This window comes from Vulpes lagopus, chromosome 23 (assembly GCF_018345385.1).
Source record: "Vulpes lagopus strain Blue_001 chromosome 23, ASM1834538v1, whole genome shotgun sequence".
NCBI classification, from domain to species: Eukaryota; Metazoa; Chordata; class Mammalia; order Carnivora; family Canidae; genus Vulpes; species Vulpes lagopus.
The window spans coordinates 49,657,632-49,682,621 of NC_054846.1; the positions used below are offsets into that span (position 1 = coordinate 49,657,632).

At 38.5% G+C, this 24,990-nt stretch overlaps 1 protein-coding gene across 2 annotated transcripts in view; it reads right to left on the reverse strand.

The window, feature by feature from the left end:
* The window catches only part of LOC121481416 (phosphatidylinositol 3-kinase regulatory subunit gamma), a 124,673-nt gene that overhangs the window by 19,149 nt on the left and 80,534 nt on the right, over positions 1-24,990 (reverse strand). The window contains exons 4-5 of one of the 2 annotated variants that reach the window (XM_041738726.1): positions 14,109-14,289; positions 13,326-13,451 (exon numbers count right to left, since the gene is read on the reverse strand). In XM_041738726.1, the coding sequence (XP_041594660.1) occupies positions 13,326-13,451; positions 14,109-14,289 (307 nt within the window). The remainder of the gene's footprint in view (positions 1-13,325; positions 13,452-14,108; positions 14,290-24,990) is intronic. The other variant, XM_041738727.1, reaches the window with a different exon arrangement.

Below are 24,990 nucleotides of genomic sequence, written 5' to 3' on the forward strand. Positions count from 1 at the left end.
AAATATGTAGCTACAAATTCTACAATTCTCAAATCACAGTGGAGGGTCTTGGATCCCTTCCAAGGTCAAAAATTACCTATGAAGCCCTGGCCCTGTATCCTTAAAGACACCAAATTGGCCTTTACTAACACTAGTGTATGTATAGGTAGGTAGGGGGCAGCACAAAGAAAAGTATTTTACAGCACTGCCAAAGCAGTAGCTGCCCCATAAACAATGCCACTATACCTACCACAAAACTATAAATCTACCTGTATCTACACCCCTTCTTCTTTCTCCTCTCCAACCCCTCTTATGATTCCTTCTCATCAGCATATAGACAAGTTCTAGTAACACCACTTTGAAAAAATAATCCTGTAACCCTAAATTCTCTTCTAGTTAGATTAAGTTTCTTGAACAAATAGTCCATATGGGCTGCCTTTCTTTCCTCATCTCTCATTCACATTCTGGCTTCTGTGCCTACCATTCCACAAAGACTGCTCTTTCCATGCAAGATTACCAATGATCTTATTGCCAAATCCTGTCCCTTATCCCAATCCATCACTAAGTCCTATCACTTCCTCCTAAATACATGTAATCCAGATGTCAAATATCCCCACATGCAGTCTATTCTTACCCCGTGCCAACTATGACTCAGGATATGCCATCTCTTACCATTCTCTGGGAAGAATCTGCTTACGTCAAAGCAATCCAAATGTTATCTAAGATTTCACAGAAAAAAACCGAGTAAGTCTATAACACTTAATACTTATAAACAGAGGAGATAAATTCTTTAATCTCCCTTTAACACTTACTGTCTCAGCACACCCCCTATACTGCTAATCACTGCATTCCTCCCTTTCTCCCCCTACCTCCCAAAGCTTTAAGCCTCCACAGCTCTGCTCTGCTCAGCCAGCTCACATTGTGCTCTCAATTCTCACACAGACAGATTTAGCCCTCTCCTAGCTCTGACCCAGGAGCTTTCTTGGCTGCCTCCATCTACTCCCATACCCAACTCTCCATCCAAGGATTCCAAGTCCAGAACCAGTCTCACATCAGCACCTCAGAACTCATATACTGCTGTTAAGTCCCCAGTATCGCTGAGCATGTGGGCAGCAGTTTGTCTAGCCATGACAAGAATACAGAAATACAGTTCTATACAAGCCAAAGCTACAGACATCAGTGGCCACTTTTTCTAGCCTTTTTCACAGGAGGGTTAGTCCTCCCCTAGACTCTAGTTCAGATCATGAAGCTGACTCCAGGGCCCTGCCAAAGTTGGAGTGTTTTGGTTCATTATCTTGTATAAATTCATTCAACAAGTGAACACTAACTATATGCCAGGCACTACTTGAAGCATTTAGGATACATAAGTAAGCAAGCTTAGAAAAATATTTCTGCACTCACAGAACTTACAGTTTAGGGGGTTATAGAGACAATAAATAAGACATAATAAGTAATTTACGTGTTTATTAGAATTATTAAGAATCTGTAAGAATTACTATGGAAAAAAGAAAAGTAGAGTTAGAAAGGAGGACTGAAATGCGAGTTGCAATTTTAAATCAAGTTGCCAGCTAGGCCTTGTTGAGATGACATCATTTGAGCAAAGACTTGAAGGAGGTGAGGGGCATTGACCAGGTGATTATGGGATGGGTGGAGAGTGTTTCAGGCAAGGAAGCAGCCAGTGCTAACAGTCAAACATAGGAAGCAGTATAGTATATTTGAGGAACAGCAAAGAGGTTAGTGTGGTTGGAGTATAGTGAGGAAGAGAAAAGAAATGAGGTCGAAGAGGAGTGGCATAGATCATCCTGGGCACTATAAAAAGCACTCTAACTTTTCCTATGTATAAACCATGGAACTAGAGACAGGTCTTCAACAAAGAGGTACTGTGATCCAACCTATGTTCTACAAGTACAGGTTTCCCCAGCATTCTCGAAGCATATGAGTCCTATGAAAACTTTCGTATGCCAAAATGGCATAAAGCAAAGAAACAATTACCATTAATTTACATGGGAAAAATCTTTAGTGTTCTCAGACTCGAAAAATAACTTCCCTTGGACCTTTTTTTTTCCTGATACCTTAGGACACATCTTGCTAAGAGATACACAAAGTAAATGCAGATAAAGCACAGATGCTCACAGACACAGTTCAAAGTAACGGTGGCTTGATGCTGAGATGCTGCGTGTAGTTCCCAGGGAAGGAACTAGGCGGCACCACTCCCACCGCTCAGGGTGTGCGCTGCCTCTAACAGTTTACTGCAAAACAAACTCTGAACACTACTGTCACTTTTCACTCTCTTCTGTAAAAGCAGAAGTCTTCAGATTTCTTCCAGTTATCGAAAAAAGCACTAATAATGTAGGTCTTTCATAAAAGCCAAGTGGTGTAACGTGAACTTGCAAAATATAGGGGATACCTGTGTCACCTACCTGCTCTACTGAGAATTGATCAGAGGGAGGGGAGCATGGATAAGGGCAAGAAGATCTGTTAGGAAGGTTCTGTGGTAACTCAAAGTAAGAAATGATAGCGGGCTTCGATCAAGGTATCAGCACTGGATGTGGGGAGAAGGGGTTGCATCCTGGCTATATTCTAAATGTAAACAGGAATTCCTGATGGATAAGATGGAAGATAAAAAAGAAAGAGTCTTGAGTGGCTTCAAGGCTTTTGACCTAAGCAAGACATATGACTGCTCTCAACTGAGATGGGGAAGGCAAAGGGTAGAACAGCCTTGAGTTCAATTTTGTTCATGAATTCAGTTTTGACATGTTAAATCTGAGATACCTATGAACCTATGAAACATCCAAGTAGAACTGTTGAAAAAGGTAGTTAGATATATGAGTCTAGAATTAAGAGAAATTAGAAGAAGCAGAGTCTGGGAATTACTGGCATACAGATGTTCTGGAAGGCCATGAGGCTATCTCTCTATCGCCAGAGAGTGAAGTAACCAGGAAAAAGAAGAGGACCAATGTAAAAGAGAAGAAATCAGCAAAGAAGTCCAAGAAGGAAGAAACTACCAGGGAGGTCAAAATCTCAGCTGTCTCTGCTTATTTCTAGATCTGGAAGTTCCATTTGTGATGATTATTATGGTTTTCTGTTCTACCTCTGATCTACAGAAATAATCATATTGTTTTTGCATATAGCCATGTGTTTTTAATATTTACCATTTTTTAGTATGAGATATAATAAGTGAATACAATAAATGCACAGCTTAACAAATGATTATAAAATGAACTTCTACTACCAGCAACCCCGGAAATTCCTTGTGTATCATAACTCGCTGCCTCTTCCCACTCCATTCCCCTACATTGATGTTAATGCTACCCTGTCCTTTATGATGATCATTTCCTTGTTGTTCTTTATGATTTTACCACTTTATATCCCCATCCAAAATCAAACCGTTAAATTTACCTGGTTTTGTAGCTTCTATGAACAGACTCATAGTATATATGTTCTTTTGCATCTTTTATTCAATATTCTTTGTAAGATTAAACATAGTGTTATATGTTGCCCTTTAAATAAATATACACAAAGGAATACAGTAATCCATCATTGTTTTATCTGATGCAGAGAAAAGGTTTTAAAGTATTCCATTTTGGTGAATGCACATTGTGTCTGACAAATGTCAGAGTATTTCAACCTTTTGTAGAATAGAGTCTCATCTCTCTCTCTCCCTATTTTTACAGTTAAACACAGCAATCATGCCTATGTATTGCAAATGAACTATGTTGGAATTTAGGAGATTTATATTCTAATCCTGATTATGCTAAAAACTGGTTACAACCCTTTAAAAGAACTCTCTAGGCTTCAAGTTCCCATCTATAAGATGGAGATAATGACAACTCCAGCTATATTTGAGAGAGAGAGAATCAGGTTAAAAAAAAAAAAGGAGCGGGGAGGGGATTATACATCCAAAACCACTTACTGAATACCTTAGTCTAGTTGTGGTATATTTTAACCATAGATGACAGTATACCACACATTTTTCCCTACGTTGCCTTTTTACATAATGTATCTTAGAAATCACTCAAAATCAGGGGGCACCTGGGTACTGCCATCAGCTGAGTATCAGCTCAGGTCATGATCTCAGGGTGATATCCAGCTTCACTCACTGGACACCTGCTCGGGATTCTCCCTCTTCTTCTGCCCCCCTCCTTGCCCCCCATGCTCACATTCTCTCTTAAAAAAAAAAAGAATAAATCTTAAAAAAATCAATAACTCAAAATCAGTAGACCATCATTTTTTGATGGTTATAGAATAATTTCATATCATTTTGTTTTAAAAAGGTCATTTTTATATTACTGTTATTAATGTGCATATTATTTCTATTATTTCCTTTCTAGTTTTACCGTATTTCCCTCAAATCCTCTTAAGTCTATCACCCCAAACATCCCAGCATATTTTTTCATCCCAGCATATTTTGATAAAGTGTTCCCTTCAGATTAGTGGGCATACCCATAACTGAAATCACAGTGTTCACACACTTCTACATGCTGTCTTCTTTCCCTGAAATTATATCATAAGCATTTCTCAAGTCACCAGGAATTCCTAAAAGGCACTTAGTAACAGCAGTTGCCTCCAGGGAATGGGAACTTTTACTTTGTATGCAATAATTCATATAGAATTCAGCAATAACTTATACTGAATTTAACATATTTATATAGCTTTTATACTTTCCAAAAATTCGTTTTAAAATAATTTCTGAAAACCTATTTTAATAGCTGTATAACATTCTATTATATGTATGACCATTTCACATCCCCTAATGTTGACCATTTATGTTGATTCAATCTAATCAGAGAAGGACAATCATCATATGGTTTCACTCATATGTGGAATATAAGAAATAGTGAAAGGGATTAGAAGGGAAGGGAGGGAAAATGAGTGGGAAAAGAATAGCAAGGTAGACAAACCATGAGAGACTCCTAACTCTGGGAAACAAACAAAGGGTTACAGAGAAGAGGTGTGAGGGGGGATGGGGTAACTGGGTGACAAGCACTAAGGAGGGCACTTGATGGCAAAAGTACTGGGTGTTATACCATATGTTGGCAAACTGAATTTAAATTTTAAAAAATTATGTTGATTCAATCTGAAGAAGCATCAGTAACTCTTTCCCCATTCTACCCCAAACACTGGCCTCCATCACAGATAATTCATCCGGAAGAACTGAAGGAATACAGAGAAGTTAAATTTGCAGTGTAAAAAAACATACACAGGCACACCAGAAATACAGCTCAAGTATCACATAGAAAGAAAAAGTTACTAAGATCATTCTGAATAATTAATAAAATAAAACCTGAAAATAAAATGGAATTAAACATCTCACATAGGAAAATAGGAAATTATAGCATTTCTGGCCCCTATAATCCCAGTAACAATAACAGTATAAAGAGGGAGGAACAATGATGTATAGGAGCAAAGTATTTATATTCCACTGCAAATTTGAATAATAATTTATATTTGAGGGGCCTGGGTGGTTCAGTCAGTTGGGCATCTGCCCTTGGCTTAGGTCATGATTCTGGGATGCTAGGACTGAACCCCACATCTGGCTCCCCACTGCTTCTCCCTCTCCCTGGCCCCAGAGTTCATGCTGTTGCTATCCCTCTCTCTCAAATAAATAAAATCTTAAAAAAAAAAAAAACAAGTTTATAATTGATACAAGTTTGTTGTGCAGTTAAGATGTTAATTGTAGGAATGCCTGGGTGGCTCAGTGGTTCAACATCTGCCTTCAGCTCAGGGCATGATCCTGCATTCGGGATCGAGTCCCAATCCTGCACCAGGCTCCCTTCGAGGAGCCTGCTTCTCTCCCTCTGCCTCTCTCTGTCTCTCTCATGAATAAATAAACAAAAATATTAAAATAAAAAAAAGAGATGTTAATTGTAATCTCCAAGGTATTTCCTAAGAAAAACTAAAAAAAGTACAGAAAAGGAAAGAAATGGGGAATCAATAAAAGGGTACACTACAAAAAATTAGAATACTAAAAAAAAAAAAAAATCCATTAATGGTAGAACTGAAGTGCAAAAGACACATAAGACACAAAGAAAAATAATAAAAATAATAAATGCCAGAAGTCAGTTCTTCCTTACCAATAATCAGTAATTATTTTAAATGTAAATGGATTAAACTCCCCAACTAAAAGTCAGAGACTGCAGATGGATTAAAAATTAAAAACCCGAGGTACCTGGGTAGCTCAGTCGGTTAAGTGTCTGACTCTTGATCTTGGCTCAGGCCTTGATCTTGGGTCATGAGTTCAAGCCCCACAATGGGCTCCACGCTGGGTGTGGAGCCTACTTAAAAAAAAAAAGAAAAGAAAAGAAAAAAAGAAAAACAACCCATGATCCACCCATATGCTGTCTACAAGAGAGTTGCTTCAGATGCAAAGAATACTCATTCTTCTCAGGTATATGGGGAAACCCACAAATATATGGAAATCAACACATTCTTAAACAACCAACAGACCAAAGAAGTAATGAGAAGAGAAATTAGAAAATACCCTGAGATAATTAAGAACTAAAACAAATACTGAACTTACAGAGGTAGCAAAAGCCGTACTCTGGGGAAATTTATAGCTGTCAATATATTTTTTTTAAGATTTTATTTATTTTAGACAGAGAAAGGGAGAAGGCATACGAGCAGGGGCAGAGGTAGAGGGAGTGGAGAGAATCCCAAGCAGACTCTCTGCTGACATGGAGCCTGATGCAGGGGCTCAATCCCACAACCCAGAGATCATGACCTGAGCCAAAACCAAGAGTCCGATGCTTAACTGACTTGACTAGGCCACCCAGGCATCCCTAAGCATCTGACTCTTGATCTCAGCTCAGGTCTTGATCTCAGGCTCGTGAGTTTAACCTCTGCATGGGCTCTATGCTGGGTGTGGAGCCTACAAAAACAGACAGTCCGACCTATAACCCCATTAGGAGATTCAAACAGTAATCAAAAAGTTCCCAACAAAGAAGAGCCCAGGACCTGATAGACTCACTAGTGAAGTTACCAAACATTAATTAAAAAAAAAAAAAAGATTTTATTTATTCATGAGACACACACACAGAGGCAGAGATATATAGGCAGCGGAAGAAGCAGGCTCTCCGTGAGGAGTCTGATGTGGGACTGGATCCCAGGACCAGGATCACAACCTGAGCCAAAGGCAGACACTCAACCACTGAGCCACCAAGGTGCCCCCCCACATAAGATTTGATCAGTCCTAATCCTCAAGACCTTAGAATGTGACCTTATTAGGAAACAGGGTCTTTAGTGAATTAAGATGAGGTCATATTGGATTAGGAAAGGTCCTAATTCAATGATTAGTATCCTTATAAAAAGAGAAAATAGGGGTGCCTAGGTGGCTCAGTTGGTTAAGCATCTGCCTTAGGCTCAGGTCATGATCCCAGGGTCCTGGAATAGAGCCCCACATCGGGCTCCCTGCTCATCAGAGAGCCTGTTTCTCCCTCTCTCTCTCTCATTCTCTGCCTGCCACTCTCCCGCTTGTGCTCTCTCTTTCCCTCTATCAAATAAACAAATAAAATCTTTAAAAAACAGACAGAGGGAGAATGTCATTGATAATGAAGGCATAAATTGGAGTGATGTGTCCAAACCAAAGAATGCCAAGGACTGCAAGCAACCACTACAAACTAAGAAAAACAATGAAAGTTCTCCAGAGCCTCCAGAAAGAGAAAGGCCCTACCAACACCTTGATTTTGGACTTCGAGCCCTCAAAACAGTGAGAGAATAAATTTCTGTTGTCTTAGGCCACCCAGTTTGTTGTTCTTTGTTATAGCTGACATAGGAAACTAATAAAGCCATATATAAAAAACACAAAATTAACATTATACTCAATGGTGAAATGGGAGAGCTTTCCACCTAAGATCATGAACAAGACAAAGATATCCACTTTTACCACTTTTATTCAACAAAGTACTTGAAGTTCTAGCCAGAGCAATTAGGCAATGAAAAGAAATACAAGACATCCAAATTGAAGGGGAAAAATTAAAACTATCTCAAATGACATGATCTTATAGGTATAAAACCCTAAAGAATCCACCAAAAACTGTTAGAGCTAATAAATTCAGTAAAGTTGCAGAATACAAAATCAACTGTATTCTATACACTAGCAATAAATAATCCAAAAGAGAAACTAAGGAAATAATTCCATTTACAACAGCATCAAAAAGAATAAAATATTTAGGAATAAATTTAACAAAGGAAGTAAGAAATCCATACACCAAAAACTACAAAACAATGCTGAAAGAAATTAAAGACATAAAGACAGGGAAAGGGATCCCTGGGTGGCGCAGCGGTTTGGCGCCTGCCTTTGGCCCAGGGCGCGATCCTGGAGACCCGGGATCGAATCCCACGTCGGGCTCCCGGTGCATGGAGCCTGCTTCTCCCTCTGCCTGTGTCTCTGCCTCTCTCTCTCTCTCTGTGACTATCATAAATAAATAAAAATTAAAAAAAAAAAAAAAAAAGACAGGGAAAGATGTCCTTGCTCATGGATCAGAAGACTTCATATTAAGATGATAATACTACCCAAAGTGATACATATAGATTCAATGCAATCACTATCAAATCCCACATGCATTTTTGTTGTTTTGTGTTTTTTTTTTACACAGAGACAGAAAAACTGAACTTCAAACTCCTATGAATTAAAAGGGACCCAGAATAGCCAAAACAATCTTGAAAAAGAACAAATTTGGAAAAAAAAATTTTTTTAATTAAAAAAAAAAAATTTGGAAGACTCACACTTCCTGGTTTCAAAGCTTATTAAGAAGCTAGGGTAATCAGAATATGGTGCTGACATAGGACAGACCTATAGATCAATGAAATACAATGGAAAGCCCCCAAATAAACCCTCACACCTATGATCTATGTCTCACTTCAGCAAAAATCCCTAGATCATCCAATGGAGAAATGGTGTTGGGACCACAGTGCAAGGGAAAATGTATTTTCACATGTGAAAGAAAAAAAAAAAAAGCCAGACCATAATTCATACTACATATAAAAAGTTAACTCAAAATGGATCAAAGATCTAAATTTAAGAGTAGAAACAATAAACTCTTAGAAGTAAACATTGGAGAAAATCTTTATGACACTGGATTTGGAAAAACTTCATGAATATGATACCAAAAGGATAGGTAAAAAAAAAAAAAAAAAAAAAAACAAAAGGATAGGTAACAAAACAAAAACCAAATTGGACTTCATCAAAATTAAGAACATTTGCATGTCAAAGGATATTATCAGAAAAGCAAAAATCACATATAAAAATGGGAAAAAAATGGGAAAAATATCTGAAAATCACATATTTGGTAAGGTATTAAAGAAAATAAAACTCAACAAAAACAATATCACTTCAAGACTACTAGAATGGCTATAAAAATTTAAAGATAAAAACATAAAACATAAGTGTTAGAGAAAATGTGGAAAACCTGGAATCTTTATGCATTGCTGGTAGGAATGTAAAATAGTTTTACCAGTATGGAAAACAGTCTGGCAGTTTCTCAAAAGGTTAAATATAAAACTGCTATATAACCAAGAAATTCCATTCTAGGTATATATCCAAAAGAAATAAAAGCAGAGACTTACAGTTATTTGTACACTAGATGTTCATAAGCAGCAATATTCACAATAGCCAAAAACTGTGGAAAATTACCCAAATGTCCATCAACAAATGAATGGATAAACAAAATGTCATATGCACATACAATGCAATATTATTTACCCATAAAATATTTATATATATATGCTACAACATGGATTTTCCTTGAAAACATTACAATTACTGAAGTAAACCAAAGGACAAATCTTGTATGATTCCAACTATATAAAGTACCTAGAATAGGCAATGAATTACGAGGTTAACATACATATACATAATACATAACAACAATAAGGGGTAGAAATAGAATTATATAATAGCACGGTTATTACATTCACAGGCTACATGGTACAGTATGAACTGAAGTAACTGGGATTAAGAATGCATGGTGTAGGGCAGCCCCGGTGGTGCAGTGGTTTAGTGCCACCCGCAGCCCAGGGCGTGATCCTAGGAGACCCTGGATCGAGTCCCACGTCAGGCTCTCTGCATGGAGCCTGCTTCTCCCTCTGCCTGTGTCTCTGCCTCTCTCTCTCTCTCTCTCTCTCTCTCTCTGTGTGTGTGTGTGTCTCTATGAATAAATAAATAAAAATCTTAAAAAAAAAAAAAAGAATGCATGGTGTAGGGATATCTGGGTGGCTCATATCATGATCTCAGAGTCCTGGGATCAAGCAAGCTCCCTGGTCAGCAGGAGAGTCTGCTTCTCCCTCTCTCTCTGCCCATTCATGTGTGCTCTCTCGCTCACTCTGTCTCTCAAATAAATAAATAAAATATTTTTTTAAAATGCACGCTGTAATCTTTAGAGCAACTTTCTATAAGAAAAAAAAAAAAGAGAGACAGATATAGCTAAAAGGCCAGATGAAGAATCATAATGGGATACTAAAATATATTTGACCCAAAAGATGACCATGAAGGAATTGCTGGGGAACAAAACCAGATGGAACAAAAATAAATAAAATAAAATATCTAAAAGGTAAATATAAACCTAACCATGTCAATAGTTACAAGACATACAAATGGATTACACATCTCAATTAAAAGGCAGAGATTGTCAGGCTGCATTTTTTAAAAAAGCCAGACCCAACTATATATATTATTATCTATAAGAGATACACTTTAACTATAAAGGCACAAATAGATTGAAAGTAAAAGAACAGGAAATAAAATAAAATAAAATAAAATAGATAAGTAAGAAAGTAAAAGAACAGAAAAAACATATCATGCAAATACTAAGTATATGAAAGATGGTGGGGATATATTAAAAAAAGTAGACTTCAAGACCAGGAGGATTACCAGATAAAAAGAGGAATATTTCATATTTTTAAAAGGTTTATTTATTTATTTGAGAGAGTGGGAAGGGAGGGGGGGAGGAGAGAGGGAGAGACAAAATCTCAAGCAGATCCAGAGAGGAGGACATGAGGCTCAATTCCATGACTCTAAGATCCTGACCTGAGCTGAAATCAAGAGCCCAACACTCAACCAACTGAGCCACCCAGGTGTCCCAAGAAATATTTCATATTGATAAAGGAGTAAATTTACTATAAATACATAAGCATTTAATAGAATTTCAATACACATAAAGCAAAAGCTAACAGAACTAAAAGGAGAAATAGACAAATCTACAATCGTACTAGAGACTTTAAGATTCCTAATTAATGGACAGTACTAGCCAAAAAAAAAAAAAATTCAGTAACGATAGAGAATATTTGAATGACACTATAAATCATTTTGATCTAATAGATACTTATACAGGACTATACCAACAACTGAAAGAGCACTGTACCAACAACTTTACTAGTCTCTGTAAGTATACAAATTAAGATAAAGCATGTATTAAGACATAAGTTAATAAATTTCAGAAGACTGCAACCTTAATGAATATGTTCACTGACTACAAAAAAATTAAACCAGAAATATAATATCTAGAGGAGCCCCAAATATTTAGAAATTAGAGAACATATGCCCAGAGAAGAAATCATAAGGGAAACTAGAAAATATTTAAAACAGAATAAGGAAAATAACAGTATAACAAAATTTATAGGATTTACCTATAGGACTGCTTAGAAGGAAATTTATTGCTTTAAATGCTTCTATTAGGAAATAAAGTTTTAAAGCCAGCAAACAAAATTTTCACCTTAAGACAGTAAAAGAAAAGCAAATTAAATTGAAAGTCAAAAAAAAGGAAATAATAGCAAATAATAATAACATAAATAACAAATACAACAGAAAACAAACACTAGAAAAAATCTGTTACTCTTATGTTCAATAAAGGATTCAGCCAAGTTATCAAGGCACTGAGAATTCACTATGAATTTAGTAAAATGAACAAATGCTATCATAAGATGGACTAATCAACACAGACTAATGCTTTTATAATTTGATATTCAAAGTAATAATCTGTGTTTCAAAAGAATGTGCAAAAATGAGGGCACCCTGGTGGCTCAGTTGGTTAAGCAACTCTTAACTTTAGCTCAGGTCATGATCTCAGGGTGGTGAGATTGAGCCCTGCTATGGCTGAGCAGAATCTGCTTCTCCCTCTCCTTCTCCCTCCTCGTCTACCAGTGCCTCCACTCACACTCTTACTTTCTATCTCTCAAATAAATAAATGAATAATATTTAAAAGAATGTAGATAAGAAATCCAGTTAGGAGTATTTTTTTAGGCCACTAGTGACCCAAATACTGCAATGAGTAAACTTCCCTGAACACCTGCACCTTCATAAAAATTCCCAGCACCTTTTATATATTATGTAACAACTCCAGTCAAATTAAACCAACCCAAGCTAACTAAAAAAGAATCCAAGTAGTTCTAGGAGGAGCCCCTGGGTAGCTCAGTTGGTTAAGTGTCTGCCTTTGGCTCTCGTCATGATCCCTGAGTCCTGAGATGGAGCCCATGGGCTTCCTGCTCAGTAGGGAGTCTGCTTCTCCCTTTGCCTCCTCTCCCCGTGCTCCTGCTCTCGCTCTCTCATATAAATAAGTAAAATCTTTTTTTTTTTTTAAATTGTACTAGGAAAGGAACTAGAAAAAAAAGTTCTAGGAAGAGAACTAGATTATTCTTCAGAATTTTGTTCTGTTGCACACATATGATAAAAGAAATATTAAGATTTATGATCTAAAAACTGTGGTTAAGACTACTAGTGGTCTCATAATTCCCATTCATTCTTTCTTCCTCAGTAAATTTTCAAATGTTAGTTGGGTACACCTGACCAAATAAAAACTAGCTTTCTTAGCCTCCCTGCAGCTAGTTATAATCCATAGCTATGTCTTACTAGTGCAATGAAAGTAGAAGCAGTGTGTACTTTTTCTAGGAAGCAGCCTTAAAAAACAGGGAACTTTCCTCTCTCCTTCCTATTCTTCTACCTTGTTTACTAGAATATTGTTGTGATGGCTGATACTGGAGTAAGCCAACTTCTACAGATAGCAAAGCATCAAAAGAGAAGAACTCTAAGCCCTAATGATTGTATAGTAGACATAATATCCCTGGCACTGCGTATACATAAAAGAAAAATAAATTTCTATTTGACACTTTTGCTATTGTTATTTTTTTTCATTTCAGTCAAACCTTATCCCAGTTAATATAACTGAAAAAAATTATACCCTTAACCAATAAAAAATTTATTTATGAATGGGAGAAGAATTTGTATTATCAAAGTCTCAAAAAGGCTGTTCGAGATACTAAGACAGCTAAGGATTGTCAGGTGAATTACAGAAAATGTACAGTAACTGTAACACTGCATACTTACTTACCAGCCTCAACAGCAAAAATTTACTAACCTGGGATGTTCTGGTATATTCCTCATATAGCCGGTCATACTCTTTACTCTTTTCCTGATACTGAGAGTGGTACTCTTGCAGTTTTTTACCAACTGCATCAATGTTGTCTTCTTTTACCAATTGGTCCTGTACAGTTAAACAAAAGAAATAAAGAATGTTAACAATTCTGGTACATCAATTTTTCCACATCTATTTCTTTTTAAATTGCATTTCTACTGTAAGTTTAAGCCACTGTATTAATATTAGGCATGCAAAAGCACTAAATCCTTTTGTTAACACTATGACCAACCTTTAGATAACATCAAAATAAAAACTTATTTATAAAAAAAGTAAGGACTGATACATAAATAGGAAACATAAACAAGTATTTTTATATAAAGTTGATAAGTACATGCAACAAGCTATTAAGGACTAGTAGTCACAGAAGAAGTTCCAAAAATATCTTAAATCTTAAATAAGAAATTTCAAATGACTAGATTTTTCTCTTTTTCCTATTGATAAGCCTGGTAAATTAAAATGAAATGATGTTAAAGTGACTTGTTGAATAGCTATCAAGAACTTCTATAGGGAGCCACCTGAGTAGCTCTGTTGATTAAGCATCTGATTTTGGCTCAGGTCATGATCTCAGGGTCCTGGGATCGAGCCCCATATCAGGCTTCCTGCTCAGTGGGGAGTCTGCTTCTCCCTCTCCCTCTGCTCTTCCCCTGCTCATGTGTGCACTCAATCTCTCTCAAACAAAAAAATAAAAAGTCTTAAAAAAAAAAAGAACTTCTACAATCATACCTGTTGGTATCTGGACACTGGGTACATCAGCTTCACATCAAGTTTGGGATTGTACTGAGCAAGAGATTCATGATGATAGTGGTTAATGAGCTCCACCACAGAATTAAATGTCAGAGGATCAGAAAAGCCATATTTACCATCTCGATGATAGATCTTTATTAACTTATTATTGCCTCCCTTCCTGTGAACAAGACAGCAACTGTAGACCTTTTTCCCAAAAAATTCTATCAAAGTATTACTTTCATATAGAGATATAAGAGCACAGTGTCATATAATAAACAAGTTTTACTATGTTAATGAAACTGGAACATATATAATTAGGTATGTAAAAATATATATATAATATCTTATTATTTTACAACTATTTGTCTATAAAATATCTTGGTTACTAAAGGCCAATATATCTGACCTGCATTCAGTATCAATAAACTAAACAAAAATAGTCACTTAAAAATAACTAAAACAGAAGCAAATTCTATCTTTTATTTTCTGAATAACTTTTCTACTTTAAAATCTATTAATATTTTTTCAGGAAGAACAGAGACAATCTCTTTAGAACCTAAAGATAAGTGGCTGTGTGCCTGTGGAGGGAAGCAGAAGCCATCTCTGTATGAAGGAGAAGGATAAGCATTTGTCACACATAATCACCAACACACTCAAGGTTTGACTGTGAATGCACAAACATAATTAAGCTCCTTGAATGATTTATAACTGAGTAATTAATCTAACACCTTACATTATTTTGTCTTTTATATTTGCTTATAATTCTTGGAAATGACTATTTATTTAGACCATCACAATAAGTAAATGATTCAACTGTCATTCAATTGTATAAAGTATAGCTTTTGAAGAGCCATTTATATTAGAATGAGGTAATTTGATGCTTAAATAGTTTAGACCACTTTAGTTTATTGAGTCATATCCAGTTGTCCCTTAAACATAATTTATAACCAAAGCTTAAAATGGCAGTGTTTTCCAAGTCCCACACAGTATCAAACCACAGCAGGTTGATTCATTCTATCATAACAAAACACTGCACCATTCCCACTCAACTCTTCTTATAACAGCATGCAGACTTAATGGGGGAAAAATACATCTCCACATCCCTTTATGCCACACTATTACACATGATAAATGAGACATCAGGATTTGTGAAAGGTTAAACACAAAAGGTTTGAATCTATGGACTGATTTAGTAATGCTTATAGAAAGTCAGGATTTGGATAGATGAAGAACTATTCCTATAAAATGAACATTAGAAGGACCACCTAATCATATGTAGTTACTATGGGTATATACACCCACACATATACTCACAATAAATGTAGGCTGATCTATCTGCTAGAGAAAAGTTAAAAGGCACTCATTCCTTCAAAAAAATTTATTTGGGGCACAGGGGGCGCTCAGTTGGTAAAGCATCCAACTTGATTTCAGTTCAGGTCATAATCTCAGGGTGGGTGGAGAGCCCCCCACTGGGCTCTACACTAGGTATGGAACCTAGTTAAGATGCTCTCTCCCTCCCCGCCTTAAAAACAAAACAAACCAAAAAACAAACAAAACTTTATTTTGATTATCTATTATGTGCCAGGAACTGTATGAGGTATAGTGCATATAAGGATGAACAAGCCAGACTTAGTTTAAGATAAACATAACAAAAAATAACTAGATATATCAAATGGTAATAGGTCCTATGGGGAAAAAAAAGCAGAGTAAAGGAAAGAGTTCTGGGGGTAGATGGTCTGCTATTTTATATATGCTGCACAAAGAAAACCACTCTCTTCAGGCGGCATTTAAGCAGAGTCCTAAATGAAATGAGGGAAGTAGCATAGCAGATATCTAGGGGAAAAGTTTTTCAGGCAGAGGGAACAGCAAGTGCAAAGCCCCTGAGGTAGAAGCATGCTTGGCATGCTCAAGGCACAAGGAACAAGGTAATTTGATGCTTAAGGAAGGAAGCCAGTGATGCTGCAGCTGAATGAGCAAAAAGGAGAGAACTAATAGGAGAGAAAAGTAAGAGCTGTAAAAGGAGCCCAGATCATGTAACAATCTGTAAGCCAATTTATGGGCTTTGGCTTTTATGAGTAAGATGGAGAGACACAAGAGGATTCTGAACAGAATTATATCATCTATCATGATATAAAAGGTCCACTTTTTTATTTTTAAAAGGCCCACTCTAGCTGCCAGGTTGAAAACAGACCAAAGTGGGCAAGGGTAGAAGTAGGAAGATCAGTTGGGAAACTATTAAAATAATCTAGGCAAGTGATGATGGATGACATCCTGAACAAGGATAGTAGTAGAGGCAATAGTGAGAAATGGTGGAATTCTACATATATTTTGAAGAAAGAGCTGACAAGACATACTGATGTCATGGACATGGATGAGTATGAATGAAAGACAACAAAGATGATTTCAAGTTTTTTTTATCTTAAGCAATTAGAAGAATGGAATGGTTATTTATTGAAATGAAGAAGGCTATATAAAAATAATATATTTAAAAGAGAAAAAGTATTTTGTTTTTAGACATGTTAAACTTGAGATATCTAGTGAACATCCAAGAGTAGATAATCCAGCAGCCTACTTGAAGAATCTGAAGTTCAGGAGAAAGGCTGGGCTAGAGGTAAAAAAAAATCAAGAGCTGTCTGCCTACAGAGCATAGTAGAACAAAAAAAGAAGTCTAAGGTCTAAGTCCTGGGTTCACCAATGTTTAGCAGTTAGGAAGATGAGGAAGAACCAGCAAAAGAAACCAAGAGAGACCGGGGCACCTGGGTGGCTCAGTGGTTGAGTGTGCCTTTGGCTCAGGGTGTGATCCCAGGGTCCTGGGTTCAAGTCCCACATCAAGATCTCCATGGGGAGCCTGCTTCTCCCTCTGCCTATGTCTCTGCCTCTCTCTATCTCTCTCATGAATAAATAAATAAAATCCTTAAAAAAAAAAAAAGAAACCAAGAGACAGCAATTAATAAAGGAGAACTAAGAGCATGGTACCTTTTTAAGAAAGCATTTCAACAAAGAGAAAATGATCAACCAAGTAAATGATCTCGGGGCTTGATGAAATAGAGATCCCCAAGTGATCTTGACAAAATAGTTTCAATGGAATGGTAAGGATGAAAGTCTGACTGTAATGGCTTTCGTTGTAATGAAAGAAGATAAAAAAGAAATGTCTACAGACAACTGTCTTGAGGAGTCCTGCTGTAAACAGGGAGGAGAGAAATACGGAAGTGGCTGGAAAGATAGAGGCTCAAGGGAATTTTCTTCATTATTCTTAAATGCGAGACAGTATCACATATTTATATGCTGACAAGAATGGCTCAGTAGAGACACAAAAACTGCTATCACCAAAGAAAAAGGCCAAGATAATTCCGAGGGTGATGTCCTTGAACAGAATAGAGGGATGGAATGGGACTTAGTCCACAAGTAATGATGTGTGGATCCTGGACAAAAACTTGAACAGTCATCCAATGGAACAAGAGAAAGAGGGTATTCACATTCAGATGTAAATACATTGATAGCTGTGGCAACAGGATCATGAGGGAATTAGATATCTTCTATCTTAATGTTACCAGTGAAACAGGAAGCAATTTCAATAATTTTATTATTTGAGAGAGAGAGCACATAGGGAGAGTGAGCAGGAGAAGCAGACTCCCCTGAGCAGAGAGTCTGTTGAGAGGCTCTATCCCAGAACCCTGAGATCATGACCTGAGCAGAAGGCAGATGTTTAACTGTCTGAGCCACCCAGGTGTCCCAGAAGTAATTTCTTTAGTTAGGAGGGGAAAGACGAGTTGTTGATTTGAAGGAAAAAAGAACACATGATATTGTCATATAGGAAAGTGGGAGAGCAAACGGATTGCAAAAATGCAGAAACTCAGCAGAGCAATACCAAAGGCCCATTTAAGATCAGTAGTCATGAATTTTATGTGAGACCAGTGAGGATAGTGTTATTCTTCTCCACACTCAGCTATTCAGGTGTAGGCAAGGAATAGAGTTGAATTTAACAAGTGTTGGAATAAAGTTGGGTGCCTACAGCATAGGAAAAGAGGAGCAAGTTTACTGAGGATATATTCACAAGGCTAATTTTAATAGATCATGGACTCTTGCGCAGAGAAGGAAGGAAATGAAGACATAAAGGAATTAAAGAATGGTGAATTTTTAATTATATATCTCTCCCTCACAATACTCTTCTTAAACAGAAGAATCATGCTATTTCTTCTAGTATCCTATCACCTGGCCTAACACTGGCATATAGCAGATTCCTAAAGATTTAACTACCCAGGGGCACTTGGGTGGCACAGCTGGTTAAGCTCCTGACTCTTGGTTTGGTTCAGGTTGTGACCTCAGGGTTGTGAAATCCAGCCCCACATTGGGTTCCGTATTCAGTAGTCTGCTTATGACTCTCTCTGCCCCTAATGCCCACTCTCTCTCTCAAATAAATAAATAAATAGATGTTTTTCAAGATTTTTTATTCATGAGAGACACAGAGAGAAGCAGAGACTGAGGCAGAGGGAGAAGCAGGCTCCTTGTGGGGAGCCCCATGAGGGACTCTATCCCAGGGCCCCAGAATCACAACCTGAGCCAAAGGCAGACATTCAACTGCTGAGCCACACAGGTGCCCCAAATCTTCTTTTTAAAAAAAAGATCGGGCAGCCCCAGTGGCGCAGCAGTTTGGCGCCGCCTGCAGCCCGGGGTGTGATCCTGGAGACCCGGGATCAAGTCCCATGTCGGGCTCCCTGCATGGAGCCTGCTTCTCCCTCTGCCTGTGTCTCTGCCTCTCTCTCTGTGTGTCTCTCATGAATAAATAAATAAAATCTTTAAAAAATAAAAAATAAATAAATTAATTAATTAATTAATTCAAAGATCTATTTATTGGTATACCTGGGTAGCTCAGTGGCTAAGTATCTGCCTTTGGCTCAGGGCGTGATCCTGGAGTCCCAGCATAAAGGCCCGCATCAGGATCTCCACAGAGTATTATTCATGTCTCTCATAAATAAATAAATAAAATCTTTAAAAAAATTGGGACACCTGGGTGGCTCAGTGGTTGAGTGCCTGCCTTTGGCTCAGGGTGTGATCCCACAGTCGCGGGATTGAGCCCCACATCAGGCTCCCTGCATGGAGCCTGCTTCTCCCTCTGCCTATGTCTCTGCCTCTCTGTCTCTCATGAATAAATAAAATCTTAGAAAAAAAATAAAGTAAAATAAAAAATTTAAGTATACAGATTTTCTACAATGAATACTATTTTTAAAAATAGTTACTGGGGGTTCCTGGGTGGCTCAGTTGATTGGGCATCTGACTCTTGGTTTCAGCTCAGGTTGTGATCTTGGGAATCATGGGGTTGAGCCCTGCATCAGGCTCTGAGCTCAGCATAAAGTCTGCTAGTCCCTCTCTATCTGCTCCTCCTCTGACTCACATGCCCTCTCTCAAATAAAATCTTAAAAAAAAAAAAAAGGTTACCGAATTGAAAAACTTCTATTTACTTATCATCTACCCTTCCCAGTCTGATTTCATGCTCATTACTCTTATTTGAGGGTCACCAACAACTTTTTTTTTTTTTTTTGAGAGAGAGAGAGAGAAAGGCTGAGAGTGTGGCAGTGGGTGGAAGGGCAGGAGAGGATTGCAAAGGGAGAGAGAGAATCTTAAGCATGCTCCATGCCAAGCATGGAGCCTAATCTCACAACCCTGAGATCACAACCTGTGCCAAAACCAAGAGTCAGACACTTAACTGAGTGAGCTACCCAGGCACCTGAAGGTCACTAATGACTTTTACTAAATTCAGATTCTGCTCGCCTCCTCTCTCTACCACAGGCTCAGATATCTTTACAAGGCTGGGATTTCTACTCTCCCTTCTTTCCCCTCGACCCTGCCACCATTTGTTTTTGATATTTTGTCCTTCCATGACTTCTATGACACCTTCTATGACTTCTAAGAACTTCTGTTCTTCCTCTGCTCCTTCCTGCTGCTAAAAATATTTGCCCTTAGCCTCTATCTTTTCTTTGGTCTATAACTCTTTCCTTTACATCTCATTTACTTTATGTAGATGGTACCTGAATCTTTTGCTAGTTTTATGCACTCCTCTATGCATCAAACCTGCATTTCTAGCTATACTCTAGATATATTTTTACCTGGACGTTCTGAAGCAGGTAATAATCAACATCTTTCCCCTGTTCTCCATAAAACAACTGTTCCTGACTTGCCTATTTCTATAAATGGCACATCCATTCTAAGCCCAGCAAGCTCAAACCAGTCATCTTTAGCTTTCTCCTCAACCTCATACCTACTCCCTACTCTATTATTAAATCCCTTGTATTCTTAGCTCCATATTGCCTCTGACTTTGACTCCTTAACTCCTTTCCTAGAGCTGCTATCCTAGCTAATAGTGTATCTTACCTTTCCATCATTTCATTCTCCTGCTTAAAACCCTTTTTTGGTGGTGGTTTCATGTGTGTGTGTTTTGCACTTAGAAATAAAATTCAAATTCTTTACCATGGCTCATTAGGCCCTGTGCATCTGTCTCCTTCCCACTTTCAAGTTCATCTCTGACTACTCTGTGGTCCACACTGTAAGCCAGCCACAGCAGTCTCTGTATTCACTAGATCCACCAAATCTTTCCAAAACTCAGTGTCTTGGCATTTTCTGTTCACCTTTCCCTGGAACACTTTTCTGGCCAGTTCTTACATATCCTTCAGTTTTCAGAGGTCATTTCCTTAGAGAGGCCTTCATTCTCAAAATTATCTTAAATTTCCTTTCCCTATATACCTATCACATAGCCCTATTTCCTAGATAGCATTTCATATACTGTGAAGTTATGTTTTTTTTATGTGTTTATTTTGTCTCCCTCTTCCCTACTCCTACTTCCACCTCCAAATATAAACACTGTTGACAGGAGATCACATCCAGCTTGTTCATCATTTCCTTTTCCTAGAATAGTATCTAGAACATTGTGGACATTCAATAAATATTAAATGATTAAAGGATAAATTCTATTCTGGATCACCATTACTCCTCAATTCATAATATTCTATATATTTTTTTCTTTTCTAAGTAAGCTTGATGCCCAATGTGGGGCTTGAACTCTCCACCCTGAGATCAAGAGTAGTATGCCCCACCAACGAACTAGCCAGGCACCTCAATGATTCATAATATTCTAACTCTTTACTAGTATCTATTCTCTTTTCTTCTTTCTATTCAAATATAGTCTGTTCTATTCAAATACAGTCTGTTCATCAAATACAGTCTGTTCATACCCTTATATACCCTGTTCATATACTTCCCCTGCTGAAAAAATGCAATGGTTTCCTTTGCCTACCTACAATATTAAATGCAAACTCCACATTTTAGTAATCAAGACCCTCTTTAACATGACCCTTTTTCTAACCCTCATCCCCTATCACTTGTTCCTTCTGTGGACTTGACCCTCTTGCCAAATGGGGCAAATGAGGCACTTGACCCTCTTGCCAACTGCATTTCACAGAACAGGGGATTGATTATAGTTTCTCACTTACATATCTCTGTTCTTATTGTTACCTAATCCTGCAATCTCCTCTCTCACTTTCTACATGGCCAAACCTATCCCCTTCTTCCAGATACACTGCAATGCAATTTGTTCCATGAAGGACAGCTTTCTATATCCTCTCAACAAGATCTCTCTTTCCCTCCTTGAAACACCAAAGTATAATGTTTGATCTTCTCCTATTATTTTGGTTTAGTTCAAAGCAGTTTTCTTCTTCTTTTTTTTTTAAGATTTTATTTATTTATGCATGAGAGACAGAGAGAGAGAGAGGCAGAGACACAGGCAGAGGGAGAAGCAGACTCCATGCAGGGAGCCCGATGTGGGACTCGATCCCGGGTCTCCAGGATCCCACCCTGGGTCGAAGGCGGCGCTAAACCGCTGAGCCACCAGGGCTGCCCCAAAGCAGTTTTCTTATTCCAGTTGCCCTCACCAGACTCTGGCTTCTTTGAGACAAAAATGTTAACTCATTGTTAGATCTTCTGCAGAGATTAAGTTAGTGTAATCGCCCCGGGCTGCAGGCGGCACTAAACCGCTGCGCCACTGGGGCTGCCCTAATTAGGCTATTTTTTTAATATTTTTTTAAAGATTTTATTTATTTATTCATAGAGACACAGAGAGAGAATGAGAGGGCAGAGACACAGGCAGAGGGAGAAGCAGGCTCCATGCAGAGAGCCTGATGTGGGACTAGATCCAGGGTCTCCAGGATCACGCCCCGGGCTGCAGGCGGCACTAAACCGCTGCGCCACTGGGGCTGCCCTAATTAGGCTATTTTTTTAATATTTTTTTAAAGATTTTATTTATTTATTCATAGAGACACAGAGAGAGAATGAGAGGGCAGAGACACAGGCAGAGGGAGAAGCAGGCTCCATGCAGAGAGCCTGATGTGGGACTAGATCCAGGGTCTCCAGGATCACGCCCCGGGCTGCAGGCGGCACTAAACCGCTGCGCCACTGGGGCTGCCCTAATTAGGCTATTTTTTTAATATTTTTTTAAAGATTTTATTTATTTATTCATAGAGACACAGAGAGAGAATGAGAGGCAGAGACACAGGCAGAGGGAGAAGCAGGCTCCATGCAGAGAGCCTGATGTGGGACTAGATCCAGGGTCTCCAGGATCACGCCCCGGGCTGCAGGCGGCACTAAACCGCTGCGCCACTGGGGCTGCCCTAATTAGGCTATTTTTTTAATATTTTTTTAAAGATTTTATTTATTTATTCATAGAGACACAGAGAGAGAATGAGAGGGCAGAGACACAGGCAGAGGGAGAAGCAGGCTCCATGCAGAGAGCCTGATGTGGGACTAGATCCAGGGTCTCCAGGATCACGCCCCGGGCTGCAGGCGGCACTAAACCGCTGCGCCACTGGGGCTGCCCTAATTAGGCTATTTTTTTAATATTTTTTTAAAGATTTTATTTATTTATTCATAGAGACACAGAGAGAGAATGAGAGGCAGAGACACAGGCAGAGGGAGAAGCAGGCTCCATGCAGAGAGCCTGATGTGGGACTAGATCCAGGGTCTCCAGGATCACGCCCCGGGCTGCAGGCGGCACTAAACCGCTGCGCCACTGGGGCTGCCCTAATTAGGCTATTTTTTTAATATTTTTTTAAAGATTTTATTTATTTATTCATAGAGACACAGAGAGAGAATGAGAGGCAGAGACACAGGCAGAGGGAGAAGCAGGCTCCATGCAGAGAGCCTGATGTGGGACTAGATCCAGGGTCTCCAGGATCACGCCCCGGGCTGCAGGCGGCACTAAACCGCTGCGCCACTGGGGCTGCCCTAATTAGGCTATTTTTTTAATATTTTTTTAAAGATTTTATTTATTTATGCATGAGAGACAGAGAGAGAGAGAGGCAGAGACACAGGCAGAGGGAGAAGCAGGCTCCATGCAGAGAGCCTGATGTGGGACTAGATCCAGGGTCTCCAGGATCACGCCCCGGGCTGCAGGCGGCACTAAACCGCTGCGCCACTGGGGCTGCCCTAATTAGGCTATTTTTTTAATATTTTTTTAAAGATTTTATTTATTTATTCATAGAGACACAGAGAGAGAATGAGAGGGCAGAGACACAGGCAGAGGGAGAAGCAGGCTCCATGCAGAGAGCCTGATGTGGGACTAGATCCAGGGTCTCCAGGATCACGCCCCGGGCTGCAGGCGGCACTAAACCGCTGCGCCACTGGGGCTGCCCTAATTAGGCTATTTTTTTAATATTTTTTTAAAGATTTTATTTATTTATTCATAGAGACACAGAGAGAGAATGAGAGGGCAGAGACACAGGCAGAGGGAGAAGCAGGCTCCATGCAGAGAGCCTGATGTGGGACTAGATCCAGGGTCTCCAGGATCACGCCCCGGGCTGCAGGCGGCACTAAACCGCTGCGCCACTGGGGCTGCCCTAATTAGGCTATTTTTTTAATATTTTTTTAAAGATTTTATTTATTTATTCATAGAGACACAGAGAGAGAATGAGAGGCAGAGACACAGGCAGAGGGAGAAGCAGGCTCCATGCAGAGAGCCTGATGTGGGACTAGATCCAGGGTCTCCAGGATCACGCCCCGGGCTGCAGGCGGCACTAAACCGCTGCGCCACTGGGGCTGCCCTAATTAGGCTATTTTAACTGTTAAAATTAAATGTAAAAATATCTGATGCAGTTTTCCTAATCTTTTAAAATATATGTTCCATTTGGGGATCCCTGGGTGGCTCAGTGGTTTGGCACCTGCCTTTGGCCCAGGGTGCGGTCCTGGAATCCTGGGATCGAGTCCCATGTCGGGCTCCCAACATGGAGCCTGCTTCTCCCTCTGCCTGTGTCTCTGCCTCTGTGTGTGTGTGTGTGTGTGTGTGTGTCTGTCATGAATAAATAAATAAATCTAATAAAATAAAATAAATGTCCCATCTTTGTAAATTTAAAAGGTGATATGTCTACGACTTAGGAAATTCTAAAATGCCCACACATATGGCATGACAGAGGAGGCTGAGAATTGCTTTATCTTATATATATCTTCATCAGCCTAAACTGTTGAGTTTTACTCTCTGAAGTCTGCACTGAGGAAAACAATGGGGTTAGTAGAGGGGTGGATTCCCAACATATCATTAATAACCTCAGGCTGATGACTTCTACTTCACTCACAAGGTCAACAGTATAATTCTTACCTTTGCAACTTACTTTTAAGGATTTTAGCCTTTTTGTTTTATTCCTACATAAAAATGAAAATTGTTGCCATTTTCATATAAAACACTTAAATATTTAACATATAGGGAAAGGATGGTAAGCCAAACAACTAAAAATTATCTAAATTAAGTACAAATATTTTTATTTTTATTTTTTTTAGTACAAATATTTTTAAATGTGTAAACATTTAAATACATATAAAAATCTCCATATACCCAGGAATA